This window comes from Aythya marila, assembly GCF_965140915.1.
Source record: "Aythya marila genome assembly, chromosome: 13".
Taxonomy (NCBI): domain Eukaryota; kingdom Metazoa; phylum Chordata; class Aves; order Anseriformes; family Anatidae; genus Aythya; species Aythya marila.
In genome coordinates, this window is record NC_139054.1 from 14,889,754 (window position 1) to 14,909,567 (window position 19,814).

Below are 19,814 nucleotides of genomic sequence, written 5' to 3' on the forward strand. Positions count from 1 at the left end.
TGCTCACCTTGGTCTCAGCGCTCTGGAGGGCTGTGCTGGGACTGGGGGGGCTCCAGAGGGCTGGCATGGCCCTCCTGCCACAGAGGCACGGGCAGCAGAAAGGGGAAATGAGGGGCAGAGAGGAGAGGAGCAGGCCATCAGCCTCACGGCACCAGGGCAGGGGCTCCATCCCTGCCCTCCCACAGCTCCTGGGGCTCTGGGCTGCTGGGCAGCAGAAACAAAGTCCCCACAGCATCTGGTTGGCACGCAGGGATGGACACGCATGGGACACACAGCCTTGGTGACAGCAAACCCTCCCGCCACCTCCTGCTGAGCTGCCCCGTGGAGCTTGTTGTGCTCTCGGTGGCTTTGCCAAACGGGAAGGCTTCTCATCCCCAGCCTGGGCTATAAGCTAAGGCTCTTTCTTCTGCGTGACTGATTTCTCGCTATGCCCCAACTCAGTGACCCCGAGGTCTGCAGTCTGCATTTTCTCAGAGGTTTGGCGATGGCCAGAAGGAGCATTTTGTGGGCCGCGGGTGTCACACGTCACGCAATCTCTGCCACACACAGACACATTCAGTAACGGATATATATTATATTATATTTATATATATATATACACATTAACAAAAGAGTTGCCAAAAAGAAAAACCGGAAAAAAAAAAAAAAAAAGGGAAGAAAACATAAAAAGGAAAAGCAACCCTCCCCCAGAAATGAGTATGTTACACGTGGAAAAGAAGAGTCAGGCGGGCAGCACGCTAACCAAGGTCTCACCACGTCCCAGGGCTGCAGAGCGGGGTCGCCAGGAGAAGCGGGGCCAACAGCACCCCCAGCTCCACGGGGACCCCGCTGCCCACCTCCTGCCCCTCTGCTGGGCCGTGGGAAACGTGCTCATTCATAACAGCGGGCTGCACAGCCCGAGGGGCTCGGTTTGGCTGCAACTGCTGTCGTGTCATCGTGCGCCGGACGGGTTTGGCCAAAGGGACGGCTCGCTCGTGGGCTGGGGGCAAAGGCTGCGGGGCAGCAGGGGAGCATGGCGCGGAGGGGCAGGGAGGGGGCTGCTGCTCCCACCCCCCTGGCAGTGCTGGGGCAGGTTCTGGTCTTCCACCCCCAGGAGAGGACGGTGTGGGTGACCCAGACGTCACTCCCACCCCCCCAGGCCTGCACTCTTGGGGTGCGGGGCTCCCCGTGGGACAAGACACGCGCAAAGGTGTGCGGGGGTCCTGCCACAATTAGTGCAATTTCATCAGGTGCAAATGTCACATTAACGGCTCGTGTGCTTTACTGGGTGTGCTGAGTCCGCTAGCAGTAAGCCGGTCAAAGCGGTGCCGGTGCCGGCGGAAAGCTTGGCACCTGGATTGCAAAAGCTAAAATCCATCTCCAGTGCTTGGGCATTTGCTGGAGGGTGATGCAGTGCGAGCAGCCCTGGCTGAGGTCAGCACAAGGGGAAAAGACTTTACTGAGAGCTCCACGTGGCTTTGGAAAAAGACATCCAACCAAAAATGGCAACTTAGCCTCTTAAAATGAACTGTGTTTGTGTGCTTAGCTGCAGGGAATGGCAGCTCAATCCCTGCTCAATCCCCACCCCGTGCTTTCAAATGCTGGGGCCAAAAGCAAATAAAACTGCTCTGCCTGCTCAGGAGGGATGCACCGTGTGCCACAAGCCCCTGCCAAGCACCACCAGCCCACGAGCAATGGGAAAGCAGCCCAGACTGGAGGCAAAACTTGAGTTAGCAGTGCAAGTGGCAGTCCCTTTTCCTCTTCTCTCCCCACAGCATTGGGCAACCGGTCGCTGAAAATGTCACCCCGGTTAAGCAGAGGGATGCTGTGCTGAGGAATGGGCTCTTTGTGTACCCGCTCTGCCTGGATGCCCGCAATGACACGAGTCCCCCAGGATGGCTCGCCGGTGGGGACCCCTTCCCACAGCCCCCGTGCCTGCTCCTTGCTGTGGGAAGAGCCTCTAAGTGCTGTCACCCCGTCTGAACCGGCCACCCACCCCTCCAAGGCTGGGCTTTGAGGTAGTTTCCTGTCAGCAAGGTCCAGGGGTCTCTCCCCATTGCAATAATAATAATAATAATAATAATAGTAATAATAATAAAAAGCAAGGAAAAGGCTGGCGGAGCTGGGAGGTCTCAGCCTCCTGGTCCATCTGTGATGCCACCAAGGCTGGACCCCATCCAGAGGAGAAAAAGGGATTTTCAAATACCATGGACCAAAGCTCGAGCATCAGCACATTCCGTGCCACTGTGCTGCCTGACGTCCTTGCTGGCCCCATCTGTGGGGGACTTGGTGCTTGCGGTTACTGGGAGCACTGGTGGCAGCTCAGGAGCTTGCTGGGGCCCCAAATTCAGCCTTTTGCCTCAAAGCAAAGAGGACAGCCCCATGCTCACACCACCATGGTGGAGAACAAACCGAGAGCTGAGATTTTGGGGTCCTAAATTGAGATTTGGGGCCACAAAGCACAAAGATGGTCTTTTGGCACGGTGTGCCCCTCTGCTCAGTGCCAGTGTCTCAGGGACACCCGATGCAAAGCTAATGGAGGAGCATCTGTGCTGGGGGCAACGTGCACCTCGACCGGCTCCTGAGCGAGTGCTCGGTGGGGGCCTCCCTGCATCCTGGTGAACTGGGACCTCCCAAAACGGTGGGGCGGAGGGGTGGGGGTTGCACCCCCCAGCATGGGACTGCAGCCCCAGCCAAGCACAGGGAGCAGCAGAAATGCACCACGTACCCATTGCCTTGCTTCCCCCGCGGGGGCCTCTCCAAGTGCAAGTTACCCACCCCACGCAGGTACCTACCCCACGTGGGTACCTACCCCACGCGGGTACCTACTTTATCAAGGAAGCTGCCAAATGTTGGCCAAACAGAAAGCTCTCACCAGCAAATGATGCCCAGCTCCCACCTGGCTCTGCAGGTCTCCAAAAAGCCAACCCCTTCCTGCCCCAACCTGCGCCGTGCGGAGACACGCGAGTCGTCCCCCTGCTCACCGCAGCACCTGAGGATGTCACCCCAATCCCCACCCCAGCCTTTCCAGCCCCCGAGGGGAAACAGAACCATCCGCGTGATGATCTGCCTCGGGAGAGCCTGGCGCACCCCACAAAGATGCTGCGCGAGCCTTGTGCATGGCTGCGCTGAGCTTGCCGACAGGAGTTTATTTTCAGACGTGGTCAGGGGTTCTTTCTCTTTCCCCTTAAAAATAAGATGAGCTGTGGGCGGGCAGGCAGGCAGGTCCTCTCTCCTCGGAGCGTTCCGGCTGCACGGCGGCTCTCCAGCTTGGCAGGCTCCTGGCACCCACCACCAACACCCACCAGCATCACCAGTGCCACCACGGGGCATGGGCAGGGCTGAGCATCCTAGTGACAGGCTTTCATCCCTGATACGTACGGGGACTCCTGGGGCCTGCAGTTACACTCCTGCTGCTCTGGGTAATCTATGAAGTCCGGGGCGGGCAGACCCGAGAGGATCATCAAGGATTTGTTCCAGATGGTGAACGTCGGGCACACGGGCAGGATGAAGGAGACTTCGAAGGTGTGGAGGTGGAGGGAGTTGGCCGGGTCGTAGAAGGAGAGCGCGTTGTTGTCGTAATCCAGGAGGACGCCGAGGCGCTTCATCTGTGGGTGGACCTCCACCAGCATCTCCTTGTTGTTGTGCCTCACCACGAAGTTGTTGTTGCAGCGGGAGAAGACCCAGGATGAGGAGTTCTTCCCAATCCACTCATTCTTGGGGGCTGACTTGTAAGCCACGCCGATGGCGTACCTGGAAGAGGGGAGAAGCTTTGCTTAGCGACCTCAGCGTGGCATTAAGCCCAACCCCAGTTTCCTGTGAGCAAATGCCTGAAAAGCCCTGTTCCAAGCAAGCCTCGCTGTGGGTGCTCCAGCAGGGATTGAGCAGAGCACCACAGGGACACCACACTGCCATGGGGCGGTGGGAGGCACGCTGCCTGCCGCACGCAGATCCTGCTCCACCTTTGATCTGAGCATCCTGGCTGTGAGCCTCCCCAAGACACGGGTCCCTGGGCTGGCTCCAAGTCACTCGAACAGCTCCTACCAGCGCTGTTCCGCACCTGCTGCTGGGGCCCTAATGCCCTCAGAGTGATGCTGGCCTTCAGCTGGAGAGAGCTGCTCCTTGAAACCCACAGCCACCTGGACTTAAGGTCCAGCGATGACAGCAGCAGCCACCTTTCTAATCACGAACAACCCTGGCCTTTACACCTAGCACATCCCATGCCATCTCTGGGGACATCCAAGGGCCTCCAGGAGCAGGAGGGAAGAGAAGGGGGCTGCCTACCAGGTCGAGGATCCCACCACCACCTCCCAGTAGTGGCAGCCGCTGTCGATGAAGACATTGCCTGCTGCGCCATAGCACCCTGTCCCGCTGAACCTCTCGGGCGTGTGGCTCTTCTTCAAGGAGCTCTCATCCTTCTCCATCTGCAGCCCGTCGTTGGAGATCTTCAACTTCTTGTGAGCCATCTTGGGGTCCAGCTTAAAAGGCTGACCTGTTAGAAGAGGACATATGCATCAGTATTTGTGTCTGTTACCGTCGTCGTGCAGGCAGAATGTGGCAGGAAACATCTGCCCCGGGCTCTTTGGACGTTTTCCATGAGCCACGGGTGCTATTGGAATAGCCAGAGACACTGCTTATGGTCTGTGGATGGTCTGTACTCATGGATGCCCAGCAGGATGCTGAGGTGCACCCTTGTGCCTTGGCACGGCTATTGTCACAGGCTGATCCATAAGCCACCTGCCCTGGTGATGCTTCCATGCCCCTGGCGCCTGCAGCAGTGTCCCCAGCCACAGACAAGTGGCTCCTGCAAGGAAGCCACCACCCAGGGTGTCAGCACCACCTGCGAGGCAGAGGAGCAGGGCCAGGAGAAGCATCTGCACCATGGGCTTATTCCCAGACCAGACAGAGGGGAAGGGTGCGAAACTCAGAAATGTGGAGAAATAAGGCAATGCATCCGCCGGGGATGTGTCATCCTGGCACTGGGGAATGCTGCAGACCTCTCTATTGCACATTGCACCGCTCAAGTGCATTATTCCCTCCTCACAACAATTCCCTTTTGCCCTCTGTTAATGGTGTAAAACGTTGCGGAGGAGCGAGGGGGATGTTGCCAGCTAATGGAAATGGCACTGAAGAAGCCATCAAGCACCGCGAACCAAGTCTGGGCAAGGCGCGTAGCCTGCCTGAATCCCTCAACAGATCCATACTCTATTAGCAGTAATGCGAGTTATACGAGCGCAGTGAAGGGAGAGTGGACCCTGAAGTGCTGGTATAACAATACTGAATCACAGAAGAAGTACTGCAGCGTCGAGCATATCCCCAAATCCCCATCAGCAGACAACACAGCTCGCTCCCAGTGGCACGCAGGCTGCTATTACATTTTACAGGAAACATGCCCGAGGTTTCTCAGCACTTCTCTGCTGCCAAACAAGGTCCGGGATGCTTGGAGAAGATAGTCTGGGCTGTGCACGAGGTGGTGGAAGCAAATCAAAGGCGCTGGGTCCAGCCTGTGTTTAGCTGAGTCTGGAAGCAAGGGGAGAGCACAGGGCCAGCTGACGAGCGCACAGCCCGGGGCTTCCTGCTCCACCAACACAAAGAAGTCTGATGGATCCTGCAGATCTTTAAGGCTGGACTGAAACACAGCTCCAGCTCCCTTGTAATGTTAGCAGCCCACAGGAGCCAAACTGACACGCACTCGCCGCCCTGCTCGCTTTGATAAAACCCTTCCGCAGGCGCTGGCTGCACTCTGGAGGTGGAGGAGCTCCCGGTGCTGCTGAAACCTCCAGCAACTTGCTGACGGGTAGGAAGGGGCTAGGGCACCTCTACATTTTGGTTTGCCACGAGCAGATGCGTGACCACACGTGCTGCCTAGCGCAGGGATGGCAGGCATGACATTCAGCTGCACAGGCGACTTAATTCTGGTGCTTTTCAAATCCCGTCCTCTCGGATTTGCAAATGCAATGTGCGACAGCAGGGACCTGGCCCTGTCACATCAGCATATAAATAGCGTATAGAGCCTGGATAGGATTTCTAGAGGGATTCATCTGGTTTAGCACAAATCAAAGCGAACGGGGCAGCTGCAGCAGAACACCTTCAACAACCACAACCAACTCGAACCATGGCTTTGTTACCTGCAGAGGGAAGGCAGACACCGTGGTGCACAACCAGCCACCCCTCCTGCGTTTTCAGCTATGCTAAACGATGCTCGTGAGGTGGAACACCACAGCCAATGCTACCATCAAGGCTGTTTCAAAACCAGGTCTTAGGAAATGCTGTGAACAGACGGCAGCGTGAGCCAAGGCAGCTTTCTGTAATGGAGCTCCTCTGCGTTGCTCCCTGAGTACGCCGACAGCTCGTGTTTATTTTCCTTGGAGCCCCATTTGCAAGATAAATGAGTGGAGAGGCCAGAAAGTAAAGCTGGAGGTTGGGAGTGACCCTCTCCTCTAGCTATCTGAATATTTTGAGATCTGCCTTTTCCCAGCAGTAATGTGAAGAGACAAGCCCAGAGGAAGGGAGGTATAAAAATACCCAGCTCCACCGGGTACATCTCTTCCCTTCATCCTTTTGGTGAAGCCGACCCCTCTCTAAGGTCAACCTGAACAACTGGGTCCAGCCCTTGTTGCCTGCTGGTGCTGGCACATCCTGGCCCAAGGGCTAGAGGACAATTTGCAGACAGAGAGCAGCGAGAGGAGGAAATCCTGGCTGGCCTTGGGCACGCAAGACCAAAGACAGCAGTGGGTGGACGTTGCCTCTAGGATGATGTGAAAGGTTAATCAAGTCCACGATGCTGGGGCCAGGCAGAGCCTCGTGCCCAGCACGGCCACTGCCCTTCCCCATGCTGGGTGCAGGCAAGAGCATTTAGTTCTCTGTTACCTAAGCAGTACTTGGCAAGAAAAGGGCCAGCAGCACTGCCAGATTTTCTTTTCTCGATGCTTTTTGGAAGGAATAAATGCTGGTGAAGCCCAGCAGGTCCGGCTGACTGTGCCAGCTGCAGCAGGGTGAAAAAGCCACACAGAGGGACAGCCGGCACGGGCTGTGGGTTGAGTTACGTGAGCTGTGGCTGGCTAAATGCTGCAGGAACAACTGCACCGCGATGCCCAGAAGCCAGAGACAAACCTGATGTCCAGCTGAACGGGTGAGGAGCTGCTCCATCAGCTGGGTCCGTGCAGAGGTGCCAGGGCGAGGGCAAGGGGCTGAGGGAGGGGAGGAGGGATGGAGGGGACTGCTTGGTGCTGAAAGCATGCTGCAGAGGGAAAGGACGGGGTGGGCAGGCTCTCCCATGCTCCAGAAGCAATCTCTGTGCTCACTGCAGGTGCTCACCCCGCTCTGCCCAGCAGAAGAACAAAGCAAGCCAGAGTTCCTCGCTGTGCCAGCCCTGCTTGCTTCGCTCTTCTTGCTCTCCATGGGCAGGGGAGCAGAGCCAGCAGCGTGCCCACTCTGGGCAGCCACCTAAGATGCCACCAGCACTGGAAAGCAGCGGTTATTGTCCCCCCCGTCACCTCGAGGAAGCCACGATGCTGAATTGCCAAGGCAAGGGAAAGCAGTAAGTCCGTCCAAAGCTACAAATCTCCCAACAGACTTTGTACCAAACAGCTTGCTTTGGGATCGCATGCGTCTCACCCTGCTTGTTAGAAAGCATCAGCACTGACACATTCCTGCTGCTAAGGGCAGGAGACATGAGTGAGGATAAGACCACTCCACAACGGTCAAGGCAAGGACCGTGAAAAGAACTTTCCATGCACTTTATTTACTACCGTCACTTGTACCCTCCCTGTATTCTGGCAGTTTTAAACCACTTTTGGACACTTGCTAATAAACAAGACCTCCTCAAGCCCAGCCTCAGCAAAGGAAGGTTTCTTTCTGTCACTAGACCAAAATTATTTCACCCAGCTCTTCTGCTCGGGCAGTTTGGGAACACAGATTTAGTGCCTGCGCTGATGCTGCAGAAATCAATGTGCATCCTGACACTGACCCTCTGGTGGTGAAGGCATCTCTCCAGGCACCACTTCAGGAGCAGAAAGAGGGCTGCGAAATATGCTAATTGGCCTTTCTCCTCGTCAAGCTGCTGACACTTCCACGAAGGTTACGGCAGTTGGAAAGTGTGTGCTGTCTCCTAATTGCCCGCTTGAAAAGAAGTGAAACGCGTCGCTTGAAGACAAATGCGGGCGAGAGGAATGGGCAGCAAGCACAACGAGAGGAATGGGCAGCACCCGCAGCCAGTGCCACGCACGTGCCCGTGGTGGGCAGCAAACACCCCCGAGGAGTCTTGTACACCAGGGCTGGCCACGGAAAGAAGACTGTATAAATACACATGACTCAGGCAGAAATTCAGACCTTTCCCTCCATGCTTTTCATGGGCAGTACACCTCCACTCCCATGCTTGTTGGCACTGTGGCAGTCACTAATCACACTCTTTTTTCCACTGGAAGCTGTGGAAAAACACATAAAAAACCCCAGGGCTGATTTGTGCAGGATGCTCAGCGTTACGTGGCATCCTGGGTACCTGAAATTTGGCACGCAGGAAGGGGAGACCCCCTCCCCTTGGTGCGCCCTGCCCCACGGACATCAAGCAGGACAAAATGGCCATGAGATGGGGCAGCTCCCTGCCCAGATCCCTGCAGTCCCTTTTCCTTGCATCTCTCCATCCCAGACAGGCTCTGCCCCTCTCTGGTCCCCTCCACCCAGCTGCGTGGATGCTGCCCCTGTGGGCAGGCTGGAGGGCACCAGGCACAGTCAAGCTCCTGGGCATCGCTCATAAATTTGTCGCAGCTTGGCCAACGAGCCCTCTTTGCATGCACAACTCATCCCTGCTGCCAAAACCACGAGTCACTGCTCCGAAAACATCAAGAGTTCACGCTTCTGAGTGCATGAAAACAGACAGCAAGAGAGGAAGCTGAAAGACGAGGTGAGCGATGGGGCTGGCCACCAGCAGCCCGAGGAGAGCGGAGAGGATGGAGCCTCCATCACCTGGGATCGCTCCTGCGGCCGCTTGCTCCCGAGGAAGGAGCTCCTCAAAGCTACACTAATACAGAATAATTTGTGTAGCGCTCCAGGAGATGCCTGCTCTAGATTTTATAAATGCAGGAAGCTGCTGCAGACACATCCAAGCGACAAGGGGAGTTCAAAACCCGATTGGGCACTTATTTAATCTACTAAATCGAGTTCAGCTGCGAAGCGGAGCACTCAGCAGTGAGCCCGTGTCTCCGATGACTGACACGCACTTAAAAAAACACAGGAGCAAGCCCTGTCCCCGGGGAGCTGCTGAAGCAAAGCGCCTTCGCTCCCCTCTGCACTGCTGTGTCACATAATCGCTCTTGGCTTGTCAAGTCCCCGATTTCTTATTTCCAGAGCGAGCACTTTTCAAAGCACGGGAAAGCTCTTAAAAACAGCAACCGCAGGAGGGATGCAATTTTAATAAACAAGGCAGAACTGGATTGGAGTCTGCATCTCGGCAACTCCCCTCCATCCCCACCAGTGCACCGACTGCACTTAATTTCATTTTGTTTAAAGGCGCACAGGTTTCGCAAAGAAAACGAGGAGGCGGAGGCAATAAATCACTCTGAAAGCCTGCTCAAGGCAGATGTGATAGCAGCGCCGGGGAGGGAAACCCGAAGGAGCGCTGCGCTCGCTGGGGCCGGGAGGGTTTCTGATGAGCGTCAGGAAGATGCAGTCACGCAGCAGGTGGATTTGGGCCAAAACCCGATGAGCCAACCTATTTGCTCCCTCTGACGTCTCTCTTCCGAACATCACCCCACAAACACACAGCCCTGTGATCTGGAGCATCTCCTCTGCCTCCCACCCAACGCGAGGAGCCCCCGGGGCACGTACTGTTGGTCTTGAGGCGGGCGGGTTCGCTGTTCCGGCTGCCTGCCTGGTTGATGGCCTTGACGAGGAAGATGTAGCGGGTGCCACTCTGGAGCCCGTGGACGGTGTAGTGGTTCTGCTTGATGTTGGGGACGATCATCCAGCTGTCCATGGAGTTGTAGAGACCTGCGGCGCGGGAGAGGGGAGAAGGGTTATTCGCAGGGAAGGGACTCGGAGCCAAAGGACTCTGGAAATGGAAAGGAGCTGGGAGCCCAGAGATCTGGAGGCTCTACTGCCTAACGCTGCAGGTTGTGCTGTATCGAGGGTGGGATGGCACGGGGCAAGGAGAAAAGCACTTGGTGGTGCTGCAACTGCCACCAGCACGGCTGGGGCGAGGGCAACCTGCAGGGGGAAGAGGATGCTGTGGGTTTTGGGGGCAAAACCTGCGCTGACACCAGGGGCCAGCTCTGGGCTGTCAGCAAGCAGCTTTGGGGCAGATATTGCAACGCGGGAGCATCGCTTTCAGCAAAAGAGACTTAAAACGAGGCAGCTCAGACGGAGTAGCTGGGGGCTTCTTGGATCCAGCAGGTCTGGGGGCGAAGTGTGAGACAATTCATGAGGAGTGGGCTGGGAATGAAGGGTGACAGAGGAGGGTTTTCAGCCTCCCGTCGCTGGTGAATGCATGCACAGCGGTGTGCCAGGAGCCCGGGAGATGCTGCACACACCCTCTTTATAGGCTCACATAGGGACAGCGGGACCGTGCCCGCAAGGGGATGCTGCTCGGGTGATTATTTACCCCCCTGTGGCTTGCTCACTGGGAGGACAAGGGCAGATTGCAGTCATTGTCAGCTTGGATTTGGTCTGAAACACACGTGGAAGCTGCCTAGGGGAGCGGAGAAATGCTATATGAAGTAGAAAATAAAAGAGCTATGATACTGGCAGCATCCTGCACACTGAGCTGCTTTCCTCGCACGCGTGCTGCATGGCCAAGGAGTTATCTCCCTGCAGACAAGGGCCACCTTTGGGTCCTTCACTGGAACGGACAGGGCGGCTGAGAGATGACAATCTGGGAGTGATTTGGCCTCCAAGGCAGGTTTCCTTCTCAAAACTATCAAGGAGGGGTTGTCCCTGCAGACTGAGGGCTTCTCCTTGCCAAAGCTTAAAAAAAAAAACCTTTTTATTGCAGCTTTCGTCATCCGTAAAATGCCTGACTCCTGCCGAGCCCTTGGCTTTAAAGGCAGCGTAAAGGGGAGAGTTTCCACAGGCCAACTGTGTGCTCTGCGAAAAGGTATTTCCTTCCCTGGGAAGCCTCCTGGTGCTCCTGCTAGGTGAGCCCAGCGCACTATTTTTGGCGTTTCTCTGTGCAGGAGTTCAGCCAGGACTCAGACGCTTTCATCACCCGGCCCCGAACACGTTATTGCAAGTGACAATATATTATTCATTTGCTCCTCTGAGGTGTTAACTGATGTTTTCTTTCCTCCTTCTACCAAGAGCTAGCGGAGGAGCCTAGGAAGCTGCTCCTGACGTCTGCCTCCTTGGGCTTTCCCCCAGAGCCGCCCCTGCTGCCCAGCTCCTCACACAGCCCTCGCCCCCAGGGAAAGGCAGGGGGACAGGGCAGGGGGACACCTCATTCCCTACAGCACTGAGTGCTGAGGACAGGAAAACTGGAAGATATATTTTCCTTCTTCCATTTAAGTGCTTGTGCAACCTCCCTTGAATTTTAGGGAAAAGGCAGTGTTACAAGAAATTGCAATGCGTGTGTTATTTCTGATATCAGGACTGCCATGGAGGACTCCTGGGCACCCAGAGGAATAAATCCCTGCTCCTGAGACTGGCAAATCGTCCTTGGCTTTCTGACCAAGTTGCTCTTTCCCAATTAATTGTACCTCCACAGAAACCCGAACAACTCCCTTTTCTATGTTCTCTCTCTCTCTCTCTTTTTTTTTTTTTTTTTTTTTTAATAAGCCTTCCTGACAATGAACAATGAGGAAGACTAAAAGGAGACTGCAGATGTGACACGCCTGTCCTGGGGGGCTCGTAGTGGGTCACAGCTTCAAGCCCTGGCTTCTCTGACCTGCAATTCACCACCGCTCCCTAACGACAATCCGTGGCGCTAAGAAGCTGGGAGTCTAAGCCTGCTTTGATCATTTCAGGTGTCGGAGGGGAATAAACTACCTAGCTATCCCCCCCTGGTGATTTCTGGTGTGCTCTATCTTCCAGCCGTCAGCTTCTGCCTGGCTGATATTTGGGCAAAACTCCAGCACAGCTGCCAGCCGTGTGCTCCCAGCTGTGTGCTCCTAAATGTGCCCTGCCAGCTGTGTGTCCCGCTGGATGTGTGCTCCCAGATGTGCCCTGCCAGCTGTGCACTGCCCTCCCGCGTGGACAGGGACTGCAATGCTCTGGCCCTTTGCTTTCAGCTGCACCCAGCAGTGCCCATCCGAGCCAGGGGGTTTGCTCAGCGAGCGGCGACTTACTGATGAAGTTGGCCTGGCCGGTGAAGATGGTGTACTGGAGCTCGTAGGAGCTGACGCTGAACTCGTCCTCCGAGATCCAGTGCACCGTGATGGTGTCGTGGGAGGCCGTGCAGAGCTCCTCGCGGACAGACGGCGGGTTGGGCGCTGCGGGAGACCACAGGTGGTGCGTTTCAGTCAGTTGGTGTCTTCTTGGTTTAAAATGCGTAAGATTTTTTTTTTTTTTTTTTGCTCCCACAGACAGACGGGCTCATGCAGGGAGCAGCCTCTCGATGCACACAACCGTCTCGTTTTACACGTCACTGAGTAATGATGTCCTTGCTTCTCCGCAGCTCGCAGCCCTCCCCCCGACTTGCCAGCCCCTGGCACAATACCGCAATCAGCTAATTCACCCGGGGTGTCCCCAGCCCCCCGCCTTACGCACAAAAACCTTGCTGCACGGCTGCAGGGGAGCAGAGGCACCCTGCAAAGAAGAGGATGGGGACAGGTCGCTGCCCTGGGGACAGCGTGGTGGCCTTTATTCTGCTGGGGTCAACCACTTACCGGTGACGAGAGTGCCCTAAAACATCCCCCCAGCCCTCGGTGGGATGCAAGAAGCAGGGCCGGGGGGAGAAGCGGGGCGCAGGCAGTGGGAGCGCAGCCGTGCACTCACCGGTGAGATAATCCAGCCCCTCCAACAGCTTCTTCTCTCTGGAAAAATCCAAGGCGAAGTTTTCAAAGGCGTCATTAAAATTGATATCTGGTATCAGAACTTGAGAGGATGCAGTTGCCATGGCGACCCTGAAAGAAAAGAAGAGCCCATCCATCCGCATCAGGGTGCGCTCCGCTCCCGGCTCCCGGCAGGGGTGAGGTGGGCGACGGGCAGGGCGCGGGCAGCCCGCGGTGCCACAGCCTGGCACTGGGGAACCCCGGGGGTGGCAGGGACGAGGCAATGAGGTCGGGGGGCTCCGTCCCTGGGGGTCCCGGCACCCTGGGCTGGTTCCCACCCCGTTGGTTTTTCCACCACTCCTCCCCACCAGGGAGCAACGTCGGCTCCCTGCTCAGCACCACCAGGACCTGCGGTGCTCCTCCTGCCCTGCCACCCACCGCCAGAATTAATACGAGGGCAGCACGCAGCGGGGTGTGAGGGGGCACCCCTGGCTCTGCGCTCAGGGGACAGCTCGCTGTGGCTGGGCCACCGACGGGGCAGGGGGCACCCCGGGTGTCACCCAGCGAGCCCACCTCTCGGCCACGTTCCTGGCCGTCTGCAGGAACCGCGCGTGGTCGTTCTCCTTCAGGATGTGCTCCGCCTGGTTGATGAGGACCGTCGAGCGCTCGAGGCACTGCCGGCAGTTGGCGACCTGCTGGGCCAGCTTCCTCAGCTTCATCACCTGCAGAGGGAGCAGGGGGAGGCGAAGGTGCTCAGAGAGCGGCACGCGGAGGGGGGCTGTGAGCTGCCCGGTGGCCGGGACCACCTCCAGCAGGGTCCCGCTGCTTTTTGGGGGTGAGGGGCTGCAGTAAGAGGGGAAAGGACAGGAAGGGTGTCCGTGGCATGGGGGAACAGGAGCTGGAAAACTGATCCAGGCATCAGCTTGTACCCCAAAATAGGGCACAGTGGGCTCGGCTCCATCCCCACAAGCATCCCGCAAGTCCTGCGACCCACTCAGGGACACTCCAATCCTTCAGCCCCCTTCCCATAGGGCTCCTTGGAGGGTACTTACTGGTGACTTAAGACACCACTGAACAAGCCACAAAGCGATAACAACGGGCTTGGTGGCACCCCTTTCTTTCTTGCAAAGTGTCAGTGCTCAGGGGAGCAAAGAAACCAGAAGAAACATCATTTCTTAGGAGAAATGTGGGGGAAAAGCTCAGGTGAAAGGCCCTTAGGAACTCCTTAGGAACTCCTAAGTCCTCCACTCAGCAAGGACCAACCTGAAGGAACAATCCCAGGCACCAAACCCAGGTCATCCCTGGCACTGCTCATGGATTGCCAAGCCAACATTTCTGGAGGGTCTGATGAACTAGTGCACACAGCTCCAACAATAAAATAATCACAAGATTTAACCCCCTTCTTCCAGGAGAAAGGAGGTGGATCAGCACGCTGGGAACTGCACCACCAGCAGAGCTGGAAGTAATTCTCTGTCTGGAAAAGCATCTCGAGAGGGTCAACGAGGCACTTGCAAATGAAATACCAATTCCTACTGCCCTGTTCCTCCGTGCATCTGCAGCAAAGACACCCAGGGGAAGAGAAAACGAGGTTCAGAAGCTGGGAATATCTGAAACAGCGGACTCTGAAATAATGACTCCCACTCCAGACCTCTGCCCTGCACTTCCAAGCCACCTGAGACTTTCCCGAAAGGCACCGTGCATTAAAGTAAAACCAACAGTCCTCTGGAATGGCACCAACCGGAGAGACACCGTTTCCCCTTGCTTATTTAGCAGACCCTTGCAGCCAAGCATGGTGCTAGACTTGAACTGCCAGAATTTTTTAAGTTTTATTTTTTAGAGATCGGGGCGCTTTGCAGCCCTCACCACGCTGCCACGACAGCGGCTCCCACAGCTGCCAGCTCCTTGCCCCTTGCCCCCCCGGCACGCTGTCAGCCCGTGCCCACCATGCCTGTGACTCGAAACGATCCGTCAAGAAGCCGAGCATGAGCCCTGGCTGCTGACAGGAGCTGCTGGAGCTGCTCTCCCCGGTGCCAGCGCTGTCATCGCGCTCACAATTAAGCAGCCTGCTAATCCTTGGCTGACACCGCGGCCCCGCTCCCTTCGCGGGGTGTCCTTCTGCCACCTCCCAGCCCCAGCGCTGCCCCAGGACCTCAGAATAGACAGGAGTAGGGTGAAAAGCCAGCAGATGAGCTCTGAGCCGCTCCAGCTGAGGAAAAGCTCCAACTTTGCATCCAAGGACTCCCGTTGCAGCCTGAGGTATGGCCGATGGAGCTCCACGGGGACAGCGTGGCACGTGCCCAGCTGCCAGAGAAGGGACTTTGGGGTGAATTACCACGAAGTGAGGACACTGGGGTGTCCTCCAGCCAGTGCCACAAGCTCTGCGATGGCACCCAGGCTTAGGCATCCCCTGGGATGTGCCCACTGCAGGAGAGGAGCGGCTGTGCACCCGGCTGTGCCCTTCCTGCCAAACCTCGCTTCTCCTGCCAAATCCCCGTGCCCCAGGCTGCGTCTAAAGCCAGCTCAGGTGGCACACCCAGCACCTGGGGGGTGTCTTCTGAGGGGAGAGGCCTCCTGTCTTGCAGGGAGCTGCTTGGAGCCAGGAGGCAGCACCTTCCTGTCCCGCAGGGCTCAGAGCCATGCGTAATGCCCGCGGGAGCGAGAGGAAGGCTGCTGCACCGAGCCACCCTGCTCCACACCCCCAGGAGAGCATCCCCGTGGGGATGTGCCCCATCCTACCAGCATCTCACTGGGATGGGGGAGCCCTGCGGTGAGCGGAGGAGTCAGCTGCCTCATTGGATAAAGCACAGATGAATCAAGCCAGCATCTAAACGATGGCACGGCTCGCCCCACAGCCGTTGCCTCTCACGCCCTTGCTTAGCATAGCTCTGGGCAAGGTGCGGTGCGAGCAGGAGGCTGACAGGGCGAGAGGGGAGGCAGGAAAGGAAACACGGGGGTCAGACGGGGGCACAGAGCTGACAATGAAAGCACCATGCCTGGAAATGCAGGAATGAATGGCACAAGGAGTTGGGCTGCAGCTAAGCAGTCGCCTCACCGGGCTGTGACAGCTGAAGGGACGCGCTCAGGGCCAAGGGGACCCGCGTGTACCCCCAGAACGCTCTGTCTCCGTTCTATGTGACCTCTCCAGGGGTGAATAACAGGAGCCCTGCGCCCCCCACACACCAAGGCTGGGGGAGCTGATGCCCCAGCGGTGTGCCGGGGGCTGTGGGGAGGGCAGGGAGCAGCAGGTCCCCGCGAGCCGTGCCTCGCCGGCGGCACGTTGCAGGGAGAAGCGGGGAGAAGCGCTCGCCTCGGCTAGCAGCAGGCGGCACAGCTCCAAATGGCTATTTGCAGAAGGAAGGGAGGCTCCTGCTGGGGCTTAATGGGCTGATGGATGGCTCGTTTTAAGAGCAGCTTCGTCAGAAAAAAAAAATATAAAAAAATCAAAGGGAGAATAAGGGAGAGAAATGGGAAGAAATGGTTCAAGAGAGGACACGGCAAACACAGCGAGGGGAGCCCCTGCCCTTGCTGTGACGGTGTGCCTGGCTACCAGCTCCTTCCAACCACATCCCAGCAGCGAGCAGAGCCTGCAGCACTAATCCCTGAGGATTTTCACAGCTTCATGGGCCTTGCCCATGCATCTCCACCGCCTCAGTGCCCCATTCACCATGGGGTGCTGTGTGGTGGTGCCTGACCCCCAGCATCACCAGCCTGCTCCCGGGGATGCCTCCTCCTGCAGGCTGCCTCCCCTCCCACGTGTGACACGACACAAACCTCAGGCCACTGCTCTGCTCCTCGCACGTTTCTTCTTGCCTTCTGCAGGTGGAGGAGCTCCAGCGCACAGCTACCCAGGGCCGGAGCAGCCAATTCCCCCTGGGACCACATGCTGTGCCCTGCCAAACAGGGGAGCATTGCAATGCTCTGCCTGCCCTGCACGCTGAGGGCTTTTTCGTCTCTAAATGGCAGAGAGAGGGGCTCGTCGGCAGAGCAAGCAGCGACCCACACTGTATGTCCTGCTGTCCATCAGCAAAAGCAGCCCAGAAGTGGAAACCAAATGGGAATTCAGCAGGAGCGCAGTGCTTCTTGCTCTGCTGTCTGTGCGCATCAAAGCAGCCGCAGTCTCCAGCGCTTCCCCCTTTCTGCTTTTTTTTTGCCTTTTTTTTTTTTTTTCTGTCTTTTTTAATTCTCCAGTGTTTGCAGCTGGGGTTTCTCAGAAAGGCTGCTTGGAAACCGCTGCTCGTAGGTGTTACGCTGCTGAAAGCCATGGAGAAAACCCCTCTGCTCGACTGTTCTCCAGATGTCTTGCATCTCGCCTTGCTCCTGAGCAGCTCGGAACAGAGATGCTGGCAGTCTTGCAGGCGTCTGAGGACCACAGCTAAGAAGCTGGCAGGGGCTGCTCTGTAGATTTGCCTTCCCCACAGACACAGCGCCCATGGATGGTGCACAGCACCGTGTGGATGCTGTCACATCCCACAGGTGTCTCTCCCAAACCCATTCCCTGAGCACCGCTCACTGCCCTCCCATCCTTGTTCCTGAGCAGCATCATTGAGGGGCTTCCCAAAAGCTGGGATTTAAACATCCCAGGGATGCCCGGGGTGTCCTGATCCTCCCCACCCGCCCACTCCCCCACAGTGCCACCAGTGTCCTCCCTCTCCCCTTGTCCCTTTCCTACAGGAGCAGTGCTTGGAGCTATATGGGATCCAGGTTGCTTGTTTGAATTTACAGGCTGCTTTGGGGCACGAGTCAGGGCCTCTCTGCGCTTCCCAGAAGCCAAATCTGCAGGAAAAACCAGCTCCAAGAGTCCCAGCTCTCTGCCAAGTACGGCTGAAACTGGACAGCGTGGTCAAAAGACGTTAGGGGGAGAGGGTGGGAAGTGAGAGGCAGACAGACAGATGGACCAGCAGAAGGCACCGTTACATAAAATATGTTTCCTGAAGTGCCTGGGATAAAAGTGCACATTTTAAAGCTTCCGCTCCTGCAGAAGAGGGTCCGTGGTGTCCCAGAGTGACGCTGGCTGGCTCTCGCACATATGCACATGGCGTGACCTGCTCCCAAACCGTTGTCTGCAGAAAAACCCTGTATTTGGGGTGCTGGTGCTCCCAGCAGGATGAGCTCCCTGGCTTACCCCTCGGTGCTGCAGGGGATGCACAGAGCGGGAGCCTCCGTAAGGAAGGAAAACTCGCCTAGGGCCACAACGCAGAGCAGAGCTCGGACGGCCCTTCATTATTAACTCCACATTATTATATTAGCAGCGTGGTGTAAGAAAAGCCCCGAGGAGGCCGTCTGGGCTGATACAAGGCTGCGCCTACCCTCCTCTGGCCACGCTCCTCCAAGCGCACGCTCGTCCTCGCGGGGACAGCCCTGGGGAGAGGTGGCAGCGAGGGGCACGGGGAACCAGGCAGCACAACTTACCTTCGTCTCCTTGATCTTGACAGCGATGACCTGCTTGCGCTGGCGGATGATCTCCATCAGCTCGTCGCACTCCTCCATCAGCTTGGCCTCGTGCATGGCCGTGTTCACCTGGGCAGGAGGAGCGGAGCCGCATGTGTCTGCACCCAGGCGCAGCACCCCGCCGTCACGGTGGCACCCCTTTCCGAATAAAGCTGGGGTACCACCGGTGGCCCTGCCATGCTGCAGCCCTCCTCAGCTGGGGCAGAAATTGGGAGGCGAGACCCTGAGCCCCTCTGCTCACCCCCAACCTCCAGCCCCCCCGTGTTGCAGCTGTGTCCGTCAGCCCATGACCCAGGAGCGAGCAAATTCTGAAGGCAGCCGGGCACCACCAGCACCTCCTGCACCCTTATTTTCAGATAACGCACTGGGCCCCGAGGACAGAAGTGCTAAGAAGTGTCCTGCTGGGTTGTTTCCCACATAGGTACAGCCACCGGGGCTTTGCTACCCTGCGGCCACCAAGAAACCCTCGTGAGATCAATGCCCCTGCAAAATGCCCACGTACGGTGGTGAGGGTGTCCTGCCTCGTTCAGGCTAATTAATCCCTGCTGGACCCCTTCTTCAGGCTTCAAATACACAGATTTATTAGAAAAAAAAATATCTTAAAAACATGCAAAGAGTGCAGTGAAAGCACAGGTAAAGGTTTTACTCTGCTCTCTCTGAGAAAGACTGGCATCCTTTCGGGGGATGGATGGGGAACTGGGAATATACTCCACAGACGGGGATTTCAGCCCTGTCACTTGAATTAAACAGTGTCCTGAAGGACATAAATAGGTTTTCTTCATTCTGTACTCTCAAAAAGATCTGAAACAGCAGAGCAGTCTGAAGCCAACCCCGAGCTAAACACATTTGATATAAGATCTTTTTTTAAACCTGGCCAGCAGATTATGCAACGCCAAAGTGGGAGACAGCTGATGGTCTGCAAAGATAACTCCGCTGAGAAAAACAGTGGATAATCTTCCAAATCTGCTGCAAGGTAGTGGCAGGGGGTGGAAATCAAGCCCAGGATTCGCAGCCTGCTGCAATCCGTGCTGGCAGAAGGGAAGGCATCGGTGCAGCCAGAGACCGACATCCCCTGGATTTCCCAGGAGCGCAAAATCAGGGCCAGGATTTCGGACCCACACGGACCCACCGTCCTCCCTGTGTGGCCCTGGCCTCCCTTCTGAGAGCCAGAACACGGCAGCACAGCCTCCTGAGCACCAACGGAGGACTTGTGCTAAGCCTGGGGCCTGGCACAGCCCCGCGGTGCCCACAAATAGCTCCAACGCAGCCCCCTGCCTGCGGCAAGCGTGGAAGGGCAAAGATATTTTCTGCTTCACACTTTAGCGTGCTCTCTCTCTAAAGCTGCCTCTGAAGGCCAGGACCGCATATTTAGTGAGGCTCAGAAATGTATTTTGACTGTTATTTTAGGCAGAACGACTGGCAAAGCTGAAAACTCCTAAACAGTGTGGAAAACGACAGCCGGGAGGT

General features: G+C 56.9%; 1 protein-coding gene across 2 annotated transcripts in view; it reads right to left on the reverse strand.

The window, feature by feature from the left end:
• Positions 1–602: 602 nt before the first annotated feature.
• MID2 (midline 2) overlaps positions 603–19,814 on the reverse strand; it is a 78,238-nt gene continuing 59,026 nt past the window's right edge. For both annotated transcript variants that reach the window (XM_082770425.1, XM_082770424.1), the window contains exons 4-10: positions 18,309–18,416; positions 13,473–13,621; positions 12,904–13,031; positions 12,255–12,398; positions 9,805–9,966; positions 4,264–4,471; positions 603–3,732 (exon numbers count right to left, since the gene is read on the reverse strand). In XM_082770425.1, the coding sequence (XP_082626551.1) occupies positions 3,330–3,732; positions 4,264–4,471; positions 9,805–9,966; positions 12,255–12,398; positions 12,904–13,031; positions 13,473–13,621; positions 18,309–18,416 (1,302 nt within the window). In that variant the 3' untranslated portion in view covers positions 603–3,329. The remainder of the gene's footprint in view (positions 3,733–4,263; positions 4,472–9,804; positions 9,967–12,254; positions 12,399–12,903; positions 13,032–13,472; positions 13,622–18,308; positions 18,417–19,814) is intronic.